At 40.4% G+C, this 16,791-nt stretch overlaps 1 protein-coding gene across 2 annotated transcripts in view; it reads right to left on the bottom strand.

Moving 5' to 3' along the window:
• The window catches only part of LOC138304340 (zinc finger protein 468-like), a 127,309-nt gene that overhangs the window by 84,953 nt on the left and 25,565 nt on the right, over window positions 1–16,791 (bottom strand). For both annotated transcript variants that reach the window (XM_069244309.1, XM_069244308.1), the window contains exons 3-5: window positions 12,747–12,857; window positions 698–811; window positions 187–297 (exon numbers count right to left, since the gene is read on the bottom strand). In XM_069244309.1, coding sequence (XP_069100410.1) covers window positions 187–297; window positions 698–811; window positions 12,747–12,857 — 336 coding nt within the window. The remainder of the gene's footprint in view (window positions 1–186; window positions 298–697; window positions 812–12,746; window positions 12,858–16,791) is intronic.

Raw genomic sequence — 16,791 nt, 5'->3', positions numbered from 1 at the left:
GATAAAACATGTTAAATTGAACAGACACAAGTGACAACTTAGGAACATATGTGTAGCTTATCTGAACTGAGAGCAAGGCCATTCTGTGAAGACTGAAGAAAAGCAGGGGCTGCGGCTACGTGTTTTAACGATTCCAACTCTGTTCAGTGTTGGTATTATAGCGGGTGAGGACCTTGTTTTACTTACCCAAGTCAGGGTTGGTGCGGCCTTCATTTTCTTCTGACCCAGGATGATCAATAACAATTACAGCCTGCTCTTCTGTCCTCAAACAAGAGTTCTTATTGGCAATGTGAGATCCTGGAGAATATGTTATGTATCAGAAAGTAAATAAATGGAAGTTAAAAATAGAAAAAACAAAATAGCATTCTAAAGAAGCAATATCCTTCACGAGGAGTAACAAAGAACAAACCGAGGGTTTAATTTGTTTATATCTTGGTTTTTTTATTGCATTGTCATATTAAAGGAGAGAGAGGGTGTTCATTCTTTAAATCAGTAATCTTGAAATACTAGCCTTGCTGTACTAAGGCTGTATCAAAGTCACATATCAATGATTCCCGTTCTGTGGAGGTCTGAAGCACTGTGACACTGCTGGCAATCCAGACTGCCTCTTTAATATGAAAGTCTGGACTGGGCTGGGGGAAGAGTGTGCATGTAATGCGCTTTGAGTCAGTACAGCAGAGGTTTCATGCCGCTTTACCTTTTTTCTGGCTGTTGTTTCTTTCTCTTCTGCTTGTGTCATCTCGATAGTTTTGATGTAGTGGTTCTTTTTCATTTTTTCCGAATACACCTTCAGGCTGCGGAGCTGTGTTATCTATTGGGTAAATATGTAAATGCATCATTTACATACGAAGGCTAATTGCGGTTAGTCTCAAGTTTCATTTTAAATCCTCTGCCACCATCACTCTCCAAGTGATAAGTACTGAAAAAATCGTATCAGTGCCGACGGTTCCCCAGTTTAGCTATTTCCACATAAGCTTATGTCTTCACTACCAGTAACATCCGACTTGCACAACAGCAGTATATCAATTCCTGCTGGCGTCTCATGGATGACACTTTATTTCTTCCTAGAAGCTTCTTCCTCTCTTCTGCGTCTCCTTTAAACCTGAAGTCTCCTTTCCTAGATGACTCTCGTGCTCCCATAAATATCTCTTTTGCCTCCATAGAAGTCTTTTGTCTTGGATATCTCATTTTCTTCTCAGGATGTTATTTCTTCTCCTTTAATGCCTCACTTGCTTGCCTTTATGTTTGCTTTGTTTCCATGGGTACCATGACTAATTCTGGGAATCTTCTGTACAGAAACATATGTTTCTGTGGCTTATCTGATGACACATTTACTTGTACCTCTGATGCTCTCCTGATGTCTCTGTTGCTCTCCTAGGTGTCTTTTGTACACCCCTGACTGGACTACGCTGTTACTGCTACTGAATGCGCCTCTTCCCCTTGTGAATGTCCCCTTGCTGCTCGGGTTATCTTTCCTTCCACTCTATATGCCTTTCGTTCTACTGCAGTGGTTCCCAACCTTTTGACTTCTGTGGACCCCCACTTTATAATTACCGGAACCAGGGACCCCCAGTGAATCATTACTGGAAGCCAGGGACGCCCCACTGAGTCACTACTGGAAGGCGGTGTCCCCTGCCTAAATATTTTTGATGATTTGAACCACAAATCAATACCCATAAATTACAGAAGCAAGCTTTCAAACACATTCGCAAATGACAACACATTTTATTTAATTTGCGTAAAATATAAATAAATAAAAAAAATGTTATTGTAATAGGAAGATTAGAGATTGTCTAAGTTCAATTGAAGCCACATATCATCCATACTAAATTCTGTGTGATGTACCTGCACTTCTCCAATTAAAATTCCTTGATATTCACAGTACGTTTTAGAAATTTTTACTTGCACATTTAGCCACTTTATTTATATATGCTTTATTAATCAGTTGATATCATTTAATTTTCTAAGCATTCGCGGCACCCATGTGGAGGCCTTGCGGACTCCACCAGGGTTCCCCAGACCACAGAATGGGAACCATTGTTCTACTCTATTTCTCCCTGACTCAAGTCTTGCGTCTTCCAAATCTTGATTTTTTCTTTGCTTACTCTTACATGTGATTCCATCTCTGGCTGCTGGGGATAGTTCAAAATATCCCCATCTACCTCATCCTCTCATTCGTGGCTGTATGTGATGTTACTTTACTCCTAGATGTCTCCCACATTCCCTCTTTCTCCTGTCTTTCCTGCATATCTTCTTGCTCCTGTGCTGGGGGCCCCATAAATCTCCGTCTGCCCTTCTTTCACACCTGGGCATTTCTCCTTCTTTCTTGTGTAAAAGTCTGTTGTTTTTTCTCTTCTGTATGTGACCTACTTATGTTCTCTCCCGAGTGCCTGACTCATTTTAGCTCCTGTAAACTTCTAGAGTTCTCTCTCCATTTAATGTCGACCTTGATCTTTCAATGGAGGATGCCTCCTACTTTCTTCTCTCCCGAGTGTCGCCCTTGACCTTCACTCTTGGCTAGTCTACTCTGTATTTTTATCTCCTGAATGTATTTCTCATTTTTCTTTTTCCTGTTTTGGGCATAGGGCTCAGAGCTTAACTTCTGACAGTCTTCCTCTTTCTTTCTCATACAAGTGGCTTCCTGGCTTACGCTTGAATGCTTCTCCTGTACATTGTCTCTTAGGCAGCTATCTAATTCATTCTCTTTTGTGAGTCTCCCCCATACTTGCTCTCTCAGGGGCTTATTCTCCCAGATGTCTTTCTTGTTTCCACACTCAAGGATGTTTCCTACTTTCTTTCACCCCTAGAAATGTGGTTAACTCATTCTCCCATTTGTGTTTGCTTTGTACTCTATCTTCTGTAAGTTTCTTTCATTTATTTTCTTGTGCACACCTTCCTGGTTCTACCTCTCATTGGAGAGGCTCTCATTCTTTTACTGTTTAAGCCTATAGTATATTGTCTTCTGGGAAATGACACCCTTTGTATTCAGTAGTTATATGGATTCCGTTTGTGGAGAGGGTAAGCACTGGTGATGATTTATTTCACATGGAATGTATTAGGGGTGATGTAGTGTCAAAAGAATGGGATTTAGATTACAATAGCCTATTGTGCTAATTTGCAGCTGCTCGACCTTTGGGGTGTTGGGAGTCCGATGGGCACTGTGGTTTAGAAAGTTGAACTTTATTGTTAGGTCTCCTCCCACAGTGTCTGTTTGGCCATTGGTAATTCTAGCTACTCACATGATGATTAACATGATTAACTAGAAGCATATATACTACAGGTTCTGAAGGATGGTAGCCTTGAAGATTCAAAGAACTACTGCCTGCTCTTTATGCTGTGCCCTCTCCCCATTCAAAGCTCAATGACAAGTTATTGGCTCAAAGCTTGTTTTGGGGTCTGAAAATGTGGAATGCCCTAGACACAGATGATTTCAGAAAAGGCCTATCCACTACGCATAAAGTAGTGGCACTTGCTCTTTTGGCTAGAGAAGCCATGAGGAACGGTACGTTGCCACTGATTGTCCAGGTTAGAGCATCATTTGATAGTAGTGCCATACCTATGGCTCAAGCTCCTAAAATAGGGTGCTACAATCAGTCTAGTCATCCACATCAGGGTATTATATAGGGAGGCATAGGCAGTGATGAGGAATTAGCCAATGTCCAAGGTCTGGTATGGGGGGGGGGGGTGCACCATGGATACATTTCTATGGATCTCCTGTTTTCTATTCATATATGACTTTAGATTCTGAGCTCAGGGTTACCTTTGATAATCAACTATTTTGGGAAACTGGAAGGTTGACCAAAATGAATTTTTTCAAAGTTGTGTGAAGCACTTTATGGTTCGAAGGCAGTAACTCCAATGATTAGAGTCTTAGATCTTTCACTGTTTGTTTTTTAATTGATTGGAGCCATATACCAATCATGCCATGGATATCTGTTTAAAGAAAGTATGCACAAGGCAGCTGCTTTTTAGCTTAACTGTAATACATTTTGTAGCACTTGACTTAAAATTGTAAGCCTCTAGGGCTTCTGCGTGAATTCAGAAATTGGTAGCCAGGAGTTTAAAACTGTAGCTAGGTAAAGGATTGCACTTTGTTATGAAAATATTGATATGTAATCCCTCAAGAGCTAATTACCCTGTAGTTAGTGTTATAAAGTTTATTTAGAGGACAATATAATTATCTATTCAGATTCAATTCTAATTCAGATACTAGGCAAGTATTTACATAAGTATAAGTTGGACATGTAGAAACACTTTGAGAAATGAAGAAATTGTAGGCAATTGGAGCAAAATCCAGGAGTAACAGGCTATGGAGTCAGGTAACAGAACCACATCACACGTTTCATTTAAGCATACATTTTATAGAGGAAGAATAATTGTGTAATATCCACAGAACAATATACGTGTAAGGTTCAACAAGTGATAAAAACGGTGGTGTGTATGTGATTTATAAGAAAACCACAAGCAAACAATTTTTTATAATATGTATGAATGTTTCAAAAACAGCTTTTACCAAAGCAATTAGTAATCCTTAATGCTCACTGAACGGTTAAAAGTTTTTCAAACGTGTATCATTCTTAAGTTCATTGCAAAACACTGTTGTGTCATATCTCCACAAGAGGGGCTCTAGTAATCCATTATTACTCTATACATTTGACAGACCATCAGCTAGTACTTCTCCAGCTCTAGAAACTGAATTACTATTCCACAGGTATGCACTGCACTTTATAGAGGACTCGTTATTTTTCTGAATTCTAAATTCATACCATTATCCATGTTGGCCCTATGAATCTCTGACTTTTCCGACTCTAGCGTCAACGGCGCTGTAAATCTATGCTTTATTTTGTATTTCTCAGGATTAGTAATTATGGTTATTAGACATTGTTAAGGTGACTTATAGATTGATGGCTGTTAAAAGGTGCAGTCTTGCCATATTTTTCTCCCAATATCTAACCAGCAGTCTGCATGTCATATGGATGTACAAGGCCTCTGTTTCTCCACATCTAAGGCAGCAAGAGGACCTCTCAGGATAGCTTTTCTTGATTTTTAATGTGGATAATAATATGTGGTGCACTAATTTGAATCTTGCATTACTGAATACTTCCTCACTTGAATACAAGCCATTTTCCATTCAGCATTTGTCATGGGTTCATGAATATCACCCCCCACTGCTGTTATACCTTTAAGGGCATTTCTCTGCTATAAACTTTCAAAGCTTTATGAAGCAGTGAGATCAGCCTGTGCCCCATGTCCTAGGATCAGTAATGCCTCTAACGCCTGGGAACCCTTGTTTATTTGCAAAGTCCGCCCATATCTTTTTGGCTATCTTGGCCACATTGGCATTTTGGCATAAGTGGCCAGGTCTAATCCTGAAGGTCTCCTGTATCTCCTCAAAAGATATAAAGATCTCCAATGGATATATATCTTCCACTGTATTACAATACCCTCCCTTCATCAGGTCACAGACATGTGACTAATTATACACCTAAAGGATTGGAACGTCCAGAATCCTAGATCCCTTGAGAAGGGAGAAAGTATGTAAAGAGAGGATTCTCTGTGAGGGGCTCCTCCCATAAGAATCTATTTAGAAATCTCTCCTCCTAGTTATCTTACTTCATGCATCTCTTAGCTGCGTGCTGAAGCGTGGTTGTTATGTACCATATCAGGTGGCTGAGAACGTCCTATCCCTTAGTCAATTCTCAACATGTCTAATTTGACTCAACTTTGTTTCCCAGCCCATACCAATAACCTACCTCGTTCCCTAAAGGTACACCTCAGATTAGGAAGGTGTTCTGCGATATGTGCAAAGGTAGAAACATCATCTCAGCTAAGATAATCCTCTCTTTAATTGAGAATGGAAGCGAGTTCCCAAATTGCACTGATGATATCAGTTCATATTATATGAATATTGGTTATCAGTGATGGCGACAACCTGTATTCCTAAATATGTGCATTTTTCAATTTCTCATCCGTGTGCCAGTTCTGAAAAGCTTTCTAAAGACTTTCTGACAAGGCCACCCAAGGGGTACAGATAATTGTTACCCCTTCTGATGGAGCGTGAGCAAGTACTACCTACTGTGGAGTACCACAGGGTTCTATTTTATCAACATTATTATATAACATCCATATGCCTCCTCTTGCAAATTTACTGTATGATTTTGGAGCCTCCTTTTTATGTACGCACATGATACCCAACTGATTGTCCAGTTATCCAACTCTTTTAACACTCTGGGTGTCTATTCTTTGGATGCCATGGCACCCTGGCAAACTTATTTTTTATTATCCATTGTTAGATGTCAAATAGGAATGGGAAATTAAATTCTGATAAAACGGAGGTGTCGCTGTTATCCACTCAGGTGACATCATCTATTCCTCTGAAACTATCCTCTGCAGCACTCCACAACTCATGTATTCTGATTGATAACAAACTCTCCTTAAAAACTCTGGTGAATCATGTTGCAAAAACTTGCTTTTGGCACCTTAAAATGTTAAAATCACTCACCCTATCCCATACACAATTCTTTTGATTACTCCAGTTGCATCATGCTTTACCAGTTCATCTCACATCAGATGTCTAGATCCCCAAATATAGTCTACTTGAGGCAAAACTTCCTATGGGGCGTTTAGGCAAAGGAGACATAACAGTGATTTATTGCTCTTGGATTATTAATGCGCTGGATGGGTTACCTTCTCTCTGACAGAAATGGGAGGGTTGGTTTGTCGTATTGGATGATGATGACTGGAGGGAGGGATGTTTGGCTGGTCATTTTATCGCGATTGGTGATGGTCCAATTTAACTATCTTCATGCAACTTATCTGTCCCCCATCGACTACGACAGATGGGCAGGGTAGCCCAGGCTGCATGTACATGCTTGCTTTCTACCTGACGCTGATTTCTACCATGTGAATCTTGGATTGCCAGGTCTACGCTCCTTTTGGGATGGGGCAAGCCATGAACCTTTAGCAGGTCTCAGTCCTTCCATTGATTTGGGTACCTGGGTGGTGCTGCTGTGACTTTTCAAGGACCTTGGAGGGCCACACTCCAAAAGAAATTTCATCGGTGTGCCATGGTTAGTGGTGAAAAGTAATATTGCTCACCATTGGAAGCAGCCTGCACCCCCCCTTGCTGCTGACCCAGCGGAAGGGGATTGACTGGTGTGCACAATAAGAAAAGCCAATAAATAAGGCATGGGAGTGCCCCCAGAAACACAATAAATATGGGGGAGGTGGTGGATGCATCACAAGATGCCGGCATAGTGCAATGTTGTTCGAGAGGAATATTCAGTTTTGGTATTGTACTCCAGAGCTACTACTGAAATAATATCTGTACTGTTGTATTGTATTTATAAGTAGCTACACATTGATGGAATAGTTTGTGTCCTGGCAACGGTTTTGCAGGGATACACTAGAATGGAACTGGGAACTGGATGGGGAACAACACAAGTGACAGTTGTAGGCTGAGATCTGCTTTAGGTTGGTTGCATATATTGGCTTATGAATAAACTTAAGAATTAAACATAAAGCTGCAGTAGTTCTTTCAAAGTGGCGACGAGGGAGGGATGTGCCGAATGCACCTACTAAAAGACCAATCTTACGGACTTATAAGAAGCAGATGTGTTCATGCAGCGTTGGTCAGCTAGCCAGTTCAGAGGTAAAAGCCTTAGGTAACCTGAGGATGATAAACATTATGGCAAGTACAGTGCGCTGATTTTAAGTGTGCAAAGTGTGACACAAAGGAGACAACATGCACACCAGTGCGCGGAAAGGCAAAGTGTGGTAGCAGGACTCAAAGCGTGCAGCAACGTTAACGGGTATTTGAGCGGTGCAAGTACAGACGAGTGAATTGAAGGTTGATTAGCGAGTACATTAGTGAACTGTTGTCTTTCTACCGGCACCTCGTGCTTAAGTGAACACGTTGGTCGTAGCATGAATCAAAGCGCTTATCTTGAGCTGAGTGAACTGCTCCATGTTTAGTTTTGAGACGTGCATCGGTTATGCAGTCTCGTGTGGAATGATCTTGCTTTTTTTGTAAAGTTGCTGAGCAGTGAGCAGAACTTCCTATAGAAATTGACGTGGTTCGCACAGCATCTTGGAACGTGTTAAACAAGGGGGAATCCCCCAAATAAAATAACAACTTGGCACGTTGGTATGGCGTCATTCCTAACAATGGTGTGACACATTTATGACGTAGTGGATGCAACTATGGATTATTGATTGAATCGGCAGGCAAAAGGAGAAGAGGTGCCTTCAAAGAGGATTTTGGTGATAGGCACACCAAGCCAAGTAATGTTATAAATACTGAATGACACGTACAGCTTGAATCGGTTTTCAAGCAGTAGGAATTCAACAGAAAACGAATAGCAAAAATATTGGAGAAGTGCGCACATTGACTACAGTTACTTCTTTCTTTGTTTTCAAATAAACTGCAGTGACTACTTTCTTTACTTTGATTGTTCGTTTTATGTTTGTTCTTTTTGTCATTTGAGCAAGACTTCATAGCACTGGTCACCTGAATTAATAACATGCAGTCTATTGCATCACTGCCTGTGTTTTTAGTTGCCCCTGGGGAACCGAGTATGCTGTGGGAGGATTGGCAGGAGGCTTTTGAAACAAACTTATTTATAAGCCTTGGGAGGAGCTTTATTTGTCACTAAAACGAAATTGGCCTTATTAAAACATAATTTGGGGGCGGAAGGCAGAAAAGATTTGAAAACTTTACTGTTTGTGAGAATAAACAATGGAGATGATGGAGGATCAGATGTTGACAATGAAGTGAATGATGTGTATACTGGGGCAATGAAGGCATTGGAAGAACATTATGGCAAAAAGCTTAGTGTGGTTATGGAACCCTATAGATTTTTTCCAACAGTGCAAGCACCTAATGAATCTATTGACCAATACGGGTAAGTGCACTACATACATTAGCAAATTACATGTAACTTGAGGGAGTTGCATGAAGAAATAATTAGAGATCAGTTAATAAATTGTACTAGAAATATGAAAATACAAGAAAACTTATCAGGGTTAAAAGTCCCATCGTTGGAAAAAAGCCATTGTGGATGCTAAATGTATAAAAGACACTTTGACAGGCTGAGAATAAAACTGATAGTTTAAAAAAAGTTGAGGGTAAGTCCACTAAAAGAAATGAAAAAGTTAAAAGAAAAGTATGTTACAGATGTGGAAGTATTAAACATTTAGGGCCTGATTATGACCTTGGCGGAGGGAATTACTTTGTCCCAAAAGTGACGGATATCCTGTCCTCTGTTTTACAAGTTTCATAGGATATAACAGAACTTGTAGTATGGCGGGCGGGATATCCGTCACGGTTGGGACGGAGTAATCCCCTCCGCCAAGGTCCTAATTAGGCCCTTAGTGTTATCAAGAATTTTCCCGCAATGAAAGCTAAATGTTTTAAATGTAACAGAATTGGACATTTTCCAAGGGTTTGCAATTTGAAAAAGATGTTTTACAAAAGTAGTGTATATTTGGCGCAGGACAACACTGATGTAGAAAGTGGGAGCTCATCAGAAGATGATCATATTGAAGTGTCGATGTTGTATGATGCAGTGGAAGGACCGCAGAATAGGGCTATGGAGGAAGTTGGTGGAAATAATATCTATATGTTAGAAAGTTATCCATATAGACCTCCAAAATGCATGGTATCCAAGAATGTGGTTCCAGTCCAAATGTGGGCTGATCTGCTAGGGGGTTGGTCGCATGACCTGGCTGATGAATAAACTTAAGAATTCAACATAAAGCTGCAGTAGTTCTTTCAAGCACCACAGTGGATGATGCTTGTATTGTTAAACACAATAAAAGTTGCTTATCAAAAATATTAAAATCACTAAAACCAGTCACTGATCTAGTTCTTTATGGCACAATACTGAATGATGTGAATGCCATTTATTTACCCACTGCAGGCAGCTTCCTTCACCAACTTCAGCTGGTGCAAAATGTGACAGCTAGATTAATCACTCACACCTCTAAAAGAGCTTACATTTCACCCACTCTGTGCCAGCTCCATTGACTGCCTGTGAAGAGTAGTATCCTTTTTAAAGCAATGATCATTTTCTTCTTTTGTGGTCTGTAATTATCATTGTGAAAGAATACAAAAAAGAAAAACACACAAGGAAAGTAAGCCCATGGAAAGGGCATACTGAAAATCAATAGAAGATTACAAGCTACAGTGGATGGATGGGTAGTTCAATAAAAATAGGTATGTGAAAACATCGAGCAATAGAGAGTGGATACATCAATCAATAAGGGGGCCAGCAGTTGAGCACAGGTTGGACAGCACAGTTAAGGATAATAGGAGGAGGAAAGTTGAGGAAAAAAAAGTAATGAGACTAGTCCGAGTCCCGGTGTTCCTGGAACAACAAATAGTCCCGGAGTGGTTGCCATATGTCTTTTGGTCTGGATGTGGGGGGTTGGAGCACTGCATATATTTCACTAGTGGTATCACAAAATTTCATGCTTATTAACTAGTCAGAGGCAGAAGGGGGACAGAGACTGCCACAGTGTGTGGCGATTGCTTGTTTTGCCAGCTGTAGAGCTATCTCTGTGAATTTGCGGACTCTACATGGTACATTTTCAACATCAATGATCATTTTCCATAGCGCAGTCTACCAATGTGCTCCAGAGTTTTTAGCAAAGATAATCTTTATCTGTGTCTTGATACATTTCTTGCAGTCAGCTAACTCCTTCTTCTTACTGTCACCCTATGTCATGAACCTGCAAATTTGGGGTCAGCACAAGAATGGAATTCACTTCCATTTGCTCACCCTTTTAATTCTAACAATTTCATTTGGAAAAACTTTGAAAACATATTTGTTTGATATTTTCCTTTGTTTCAGGTGTAGATATCAATACGTTTTAAGCCCAAAAAAATTGTAGTGAACATGTCATCTATAAGGAAGCCTCTATGGACTAGTGACCAATATTCACTTAAGAGAGGATGAAGTACCATCCAAATGTCTAGACAACCCAGTCTGGTCATGGATTTAGAAAGTGTGGTTACCATGGCTGGTTTTGTGATGAGTCTGGGGGGGATGTCTGTCCAAGGCGCCATCTAAGATGCACTTTTAGTCTTCTGCCCAAACTGTTAATACATCTATGTATGAGACCCTAGCTCCAGGAATATCCAAAAGAAAGGCTTATCGTCCATGTTTGGTGTGTATGTATTTAAGAGTCAAATGTGTCTACAACCCTAAAGTCTATAGACTACCCTATTTCTGCCCTCTATTTCTGTCCTGGAGTAGCTGTGCTGAAATGGCAACCCTGGGGCTATCCATATCGAAACCCTTCTGGCAAAGCCAAAGTCGGTAGCCAAATGCAGCTGTGTCTCCATTTCTTCCATACCTTGCATTCCCCCACATCCGTTTAATGCGTCTCCAGTAAGAAAGCTTTTCCTACGGCCTATAGTTTGAACCATAAGTGTACTCTATATATTTTCAAAAAAGTCATGAAGACCATCAATATATCATTCCACCATGTACTGTGTGATTCTAAGGCCAGGTATGTATGTCATATGCTGGGTTTGGGTACCACTGGAGTTAGCAGCATTACATATGTGGAGTTCTTTCCCATATGTACTGATATCTGTGTTGGGTACCCATTATTATTCTCATTGTGCAAGCTTATCCTGACCCTGTCATTATAACATCTCCATTTTTGCCCCTTCCTCCAGGTAACTACTCCAACAATTCAACTTTGAGTTGATCGCCACTATATAATCTGGAATGGATCTAGTGAAACATTCACTGAGCTTTTCCCTCCTCTCCAAGTAATGCTGGAGTATATTAACAATTCAATATCGACATAAAGGGTTGGATCAGATGATCAACACAAGGACAGGTCAACTCGGATCCACTACCGTTTCGCTGTCTATAGCTCTGCATGTTCGAATGCAAAGCAGATCACCATTCCATTTGTTTTGTGATGTCTTGACAATCGGTGTGAGGGAGATAAAATTACTGTTTCAAACAATGTATAATGTTAGCCAACTGTTGGGGCCTTGGTGCAGTTTTTCAATACTTTAGAGTTTTGGTATTTTAATATAGACAAATTGTATTATTTATTGCTCAATTTCCATGTTTTCATTTTGTATTTGAACAACGAGGTTTATATGGTTTGTATAAACTATAATCTATTGGTTGAATGAAATGATTTGTTCTGTTTTATGAGTTTCTCTCATCATTTCTCTTTTGGGTCTGCTTCAGCCCTCTTAAATAGACTATTAATATTCGTTTTTCACTGTCAGCCATTTATCCATTGTTTTTAATTTCTTTACAGGGTCATTCAGAATCCAATAGAAACAGTTTTCTTGAGTAACCTGATGACTGATCATTTTTGTCCTTCTTCAAAATGAATGTGATGTGGTACTGCTGCATGAGTGAAACAATGAGTAAGGTTTCAACAAATACAAGGCTGGTGTGAAACAAGATCAAATGATAGTACAAAACAGAGCATCAACAATGCTGCAGCACACAATATCCTATTTACATGTAACAAATGCTAAATCTGGTGACTGTGCGCTATTATTAATATTGCTCCAATGCATAACAATCCAATTTATCATGAAACTAAATGAGTCTGTGAGTGTCTAGACCAGTCTATATTCAGGTTGCATTCTTTATTTCCCACCCTGGTCGGCACTCCTGTGAATGTTCAGCTGAGCTACTGCTATGCATAGCTGAGGTAAATCAAAACGTTAGTGCCCGATTACAGTTCTTTTAATTCTCACTTACTTGCAGAATTTCTAATGTTGTGTCCTCCCCTGGAGTCCTGGGCGTTAATGCGACACAACTCTTGCTTTTCTTTTGCTCTTAATGAGACAACAGTTGTAGTGATAAGAGGACCTAAATTACAAATCTTAAAATCAGAATTTCAGTTATATGCTCTATGTAATAACAACAAATATTAAGACTGTTATAACTCTTCAAATTGACAAAAAGACTGATCATGAATCTTTGAGAAATATTAGAAACAATGAATATGACAATATGTACGAATGTATATACAACATATGAAGAGAGGCATACGCAACAGAAATCAAGTGGTATGCAGCTACAAATATATGGTTACAGAAACAAAGAAGAAAACAAGAAATCTAACCTGAGAAACCAACAGAGGAATCAGTCAACATAACTTGTTCAGGTAGAATCCATCAAAACATTATTACATAAAAGTAGACTATAAACAGGTGTTACAGAAACATGGTGGCCAAATTATACAACTTTGTGCCTAAATGAATAATTAGTTTCTTCTTGCAAAAAAACGAAACAGGTACAATTGTATAAATGATCCAATATCACACAGTAAATCTGACAAAATACACACAGTGAGCTATGTGAATAGGCACACAATTGAATGTAAAAGGCTAAGCATCTTGTTACAGGGTAGATTGATTCTTGAGGCACCAATTTCATCAGCAGGATATTCGCAAAAAAATGATTACAGAGAAATTCAAAGAGAACTTGGCTATATGATGACACTGGATGTGTCATGAGCACTCTTTACACATTAAATAACAAGAACTCTCCTGGGCACAGGGAGGGGCATACTACTTGCGGAGTGACCCACATTCAGAAATATCAATTGGCGTTGGCAACAAAAAGTGTTTGATGGATCACACCATGGGGACACAGCCCAGATATGACTTCTAGAGAGCATTAGTGGGCCCGTCAATTACCATGACAATGGGAAGGAGTAAAGCCACTAGTCTCCTGGACAGTCACCGACTTTATCAGATAAAGCATGACCACGTCCTTACCCGTTTATATGAAAATAGCTCAATTAATTAACTAATTTCCGGTTCTCGTCAACTATTACCAATCAAAAAGTGGTTCCTTGGCTCCAGCCGATGAGCTACGATTCTGAAAGTTTTCTTTGCTCCAACAACGGCAGTAGCAACATGGGCCTAACATTACTTCCCTGTTCAGGTATTTAATCGTCCTGGAACACATTCTCCATTTCCCAAATCTGTACTCTGGAACCCCAACCTCTTTCTTAAACAGAAGGACCCCCCTCACGAGAGGGCCAATAAAGGGATTCACCCTCCCTTAATCTGACCTGTTTTATTTCTGTCTCTCTTGAACCAGTAGGCTCTGTGCTGGCGTGATTACAGGTAGGGATACTGCAGACTAGCCTTTGAGAGCAGAATACTGAAGTTCACAGGGGCGCAGCAGCACACACCTGTTTTTCTTGTGGGCTAAGCAATATTATCCCAGGACTGAACCTAGCGCCCAAGAAACCTGGGTTATAAATTAATCAATGTGACAGAGGTTCCCCAAGATTCATTCATAAAAATGCATAAATCTGGTTTTAATAAACTCAAACACATTCTTATGATGCAGAAGCTAGTAAAACATTGGCCATCAATCAGAAAGACAATTCATGAGTACAAGCAATTCACGTTCAAAAGATATATTAGGACTGCTGAGAGCTTCTTTGAAGACATTGGAGCAGCAGTGGGCTATAACTGCAGGTATAGGCTTGCTGCTGTTAACATTACAATGTCCTAATTCTCAGCCTCTGCATCTATCTTTCCCTTGACTCTCTAGGATATGTGGATTTGAGGAAAGAGAGGCAGAGGCTGTGGAACAGGGCATACAGGTGTCTCTCCCTCTTCCCATAGCTCACAATGTCACTGGATTCTCAGAAGGAGGAAGGGGACAGTTCTGGTCGGCATGTAGGTCTCGCTGGCTTGACTGAACGAGGAAAAGCAGTTTAGCTGAGCTCAGGGAGAACCAGAGGCTGACTTCATCCTCCTTTCACAGTTGGTGTGTATGTGCACAGCAAGAGCTGTGAAGCAAAAGTTTCAGAGCTATGGAGGGGTTTCAAGCTCTTATCTCCTGGAGTGGGCCTTTAATGAGTGGTATAGCCTGCTACAGCTGCCTGTAAGTCTACAATACATCATCACGAATGTACATAAACTCCATTATAAGACAAATACTTTAAGGATAGACTAAAAAAAAGACTTCAGTGAGGAAGAGGGGGTGGGTACCTCCCCTTGGATGTCCGGGAACAACATGCTGAGGGGGGTTCTTCTGCTAGTGTTGGCATCCCTTGAAGACCATCCACATGTGCCCTGCAGAAGTCTATCATCAGGTTTGTATCTCTGCAAACCTTTTTTTAGTGGCAATTCCATTAATCATGTGGGTAGGGCAGTTGTGCGCGCTCAAATGTTGTTTAAACTAATTAAGGGCATATTTGTTCATCTGGTTGTGAGGTTATGGCTTACCACAGAAAGCAAGAGATGTATACTGTCTTCTTTATTTTCATCTCCAGGCTTGGAGGTGAAAGCTAGGATTCTCCTTCTGGTGACTAGGGCGGATGGGATTCATGTGGATCACCCTGCCTCAATTCTTCATTGTGATATTTCTTCATCAGATTTTGGGTTTGCTGGAAACATCAGGAAATCAACCTTCTGCGCCTTAAGTTGGTTACCTAGCCAGTATTTTTCTGGCCTACTGTATGGCAGGGAGGTCCTTGCTCCCTAACAGAGACAGTCCAGCAAATGGCTACAAGGTATATAACCACTTTATGTCCTGAGGCAGGTAAGGCTTCCCTTTCAGATACATGCAGGGCAGCCTCAATTCACTCACAAATAATACTAACGTTGTTAAGCTTTGAAAACTAAAATGTTGCCAAACTGAGCCAAGAGTTAAGGGATGAGTCCAACTTTTTAGCAGCCATTACTTTTAAATCAATGGAAATTATACAAACAAGCAGTATGAGTAAACGCACAACCATTTTTACAAATTACCAATTTTGTATTTTCTATTTAAAAATGTCACAGCAACAAGTCAATGATGAATTTTTAACATAAGACCATTTTCACCCCTTAAATCAAACTTTAAGAAAAGCTAAAACGCACAACAATAGCAGGAGACTCTGTACAAACACCTCTTAAGGCGCATTACCTCACGGGTCATACTCCTTTCTGTGGTCTTTGTAATACAGCAGTTTGGGGAAAAAATGTCTAGCTTCAGTCAGAATAAAAGGTGTTTTATTGCCATCTTAGCTTGTTCAAAAACACAGATGAAACATGTACTCTTTAGAGGTAGGCAGAATGTTCTGATCCGCCCGTGGAATAGTCAGAATTTTGGCCACTCCATGTTATTCTTTAATGCAGAGTTCTGTCCAGCTTCCTGCCAATCGGTTTGTGGTGGAGTTTTTCTCCCACGAGGCTCCAGAATATGTGAGTTGGCGAGCGAGATTTGGCATCCCCTAGCGTGATTTTCTAACGTGGGCATTCATGGGCGGTCAGAGGGCTGCCGTTCCAGTAGATGTGCTGCTGCTGACTTAGATTTTCTATTCTAACAGCAGCAACATTAGCTCGAAGGGACAAGTGCTCTTGCACACCGTGTGTCGCCGTTTGGGCTGATATTGGAGTGCGGTATGGGCTACTGGCATGAAAAAGCATCGAGTTTTTCTGCAACTCCGTTGAATTCCCCTAGTACTTTCCAGAGAGGAACTCATAGGGCACCTTGTTGAACTACATATATCAGTAACCATTTTTAGATGGTACTGATGCCCAAAACAGTCACAGGCTCGAGCCCTATTACTTACTTTGTATTATGAATGTCAGACCCAGGGATTTAGACTTGTTTCAGATATTAATATCCTAAACTTAAAAACAAATAGAGTGCATTGTAAATACTTAGGATCAAGAATCAGTAACCTCTGTTTTCTGTATAGTTTTCAGAATGATTCCTGGTTCCTATTATCTAGGTCAACAGCTGTCACAAGCAGGCCTCTTGGCAGCCTCTTGACATGATAACCTGTGTC

The sequence above is a fragment of the Pleurodeles waltl genome, chromosome 7, assembly GCF_031143425.1.
Source record: "Pleurodeles waltl isolate 20211129_DDA chromosome 7, aPleWal1.hap1.20221129, whole genome shotgun sequence".
NCBI classification, from domain to species: Eukaryota; Metazoa; Chordata; class Amphibia; order Caudata; family Salamandridae; genus Pleurodeles; species Pleurodeles waltl.
This window is presented reverse-complemented; position numbering and strand designations above follow the sequence as displayed.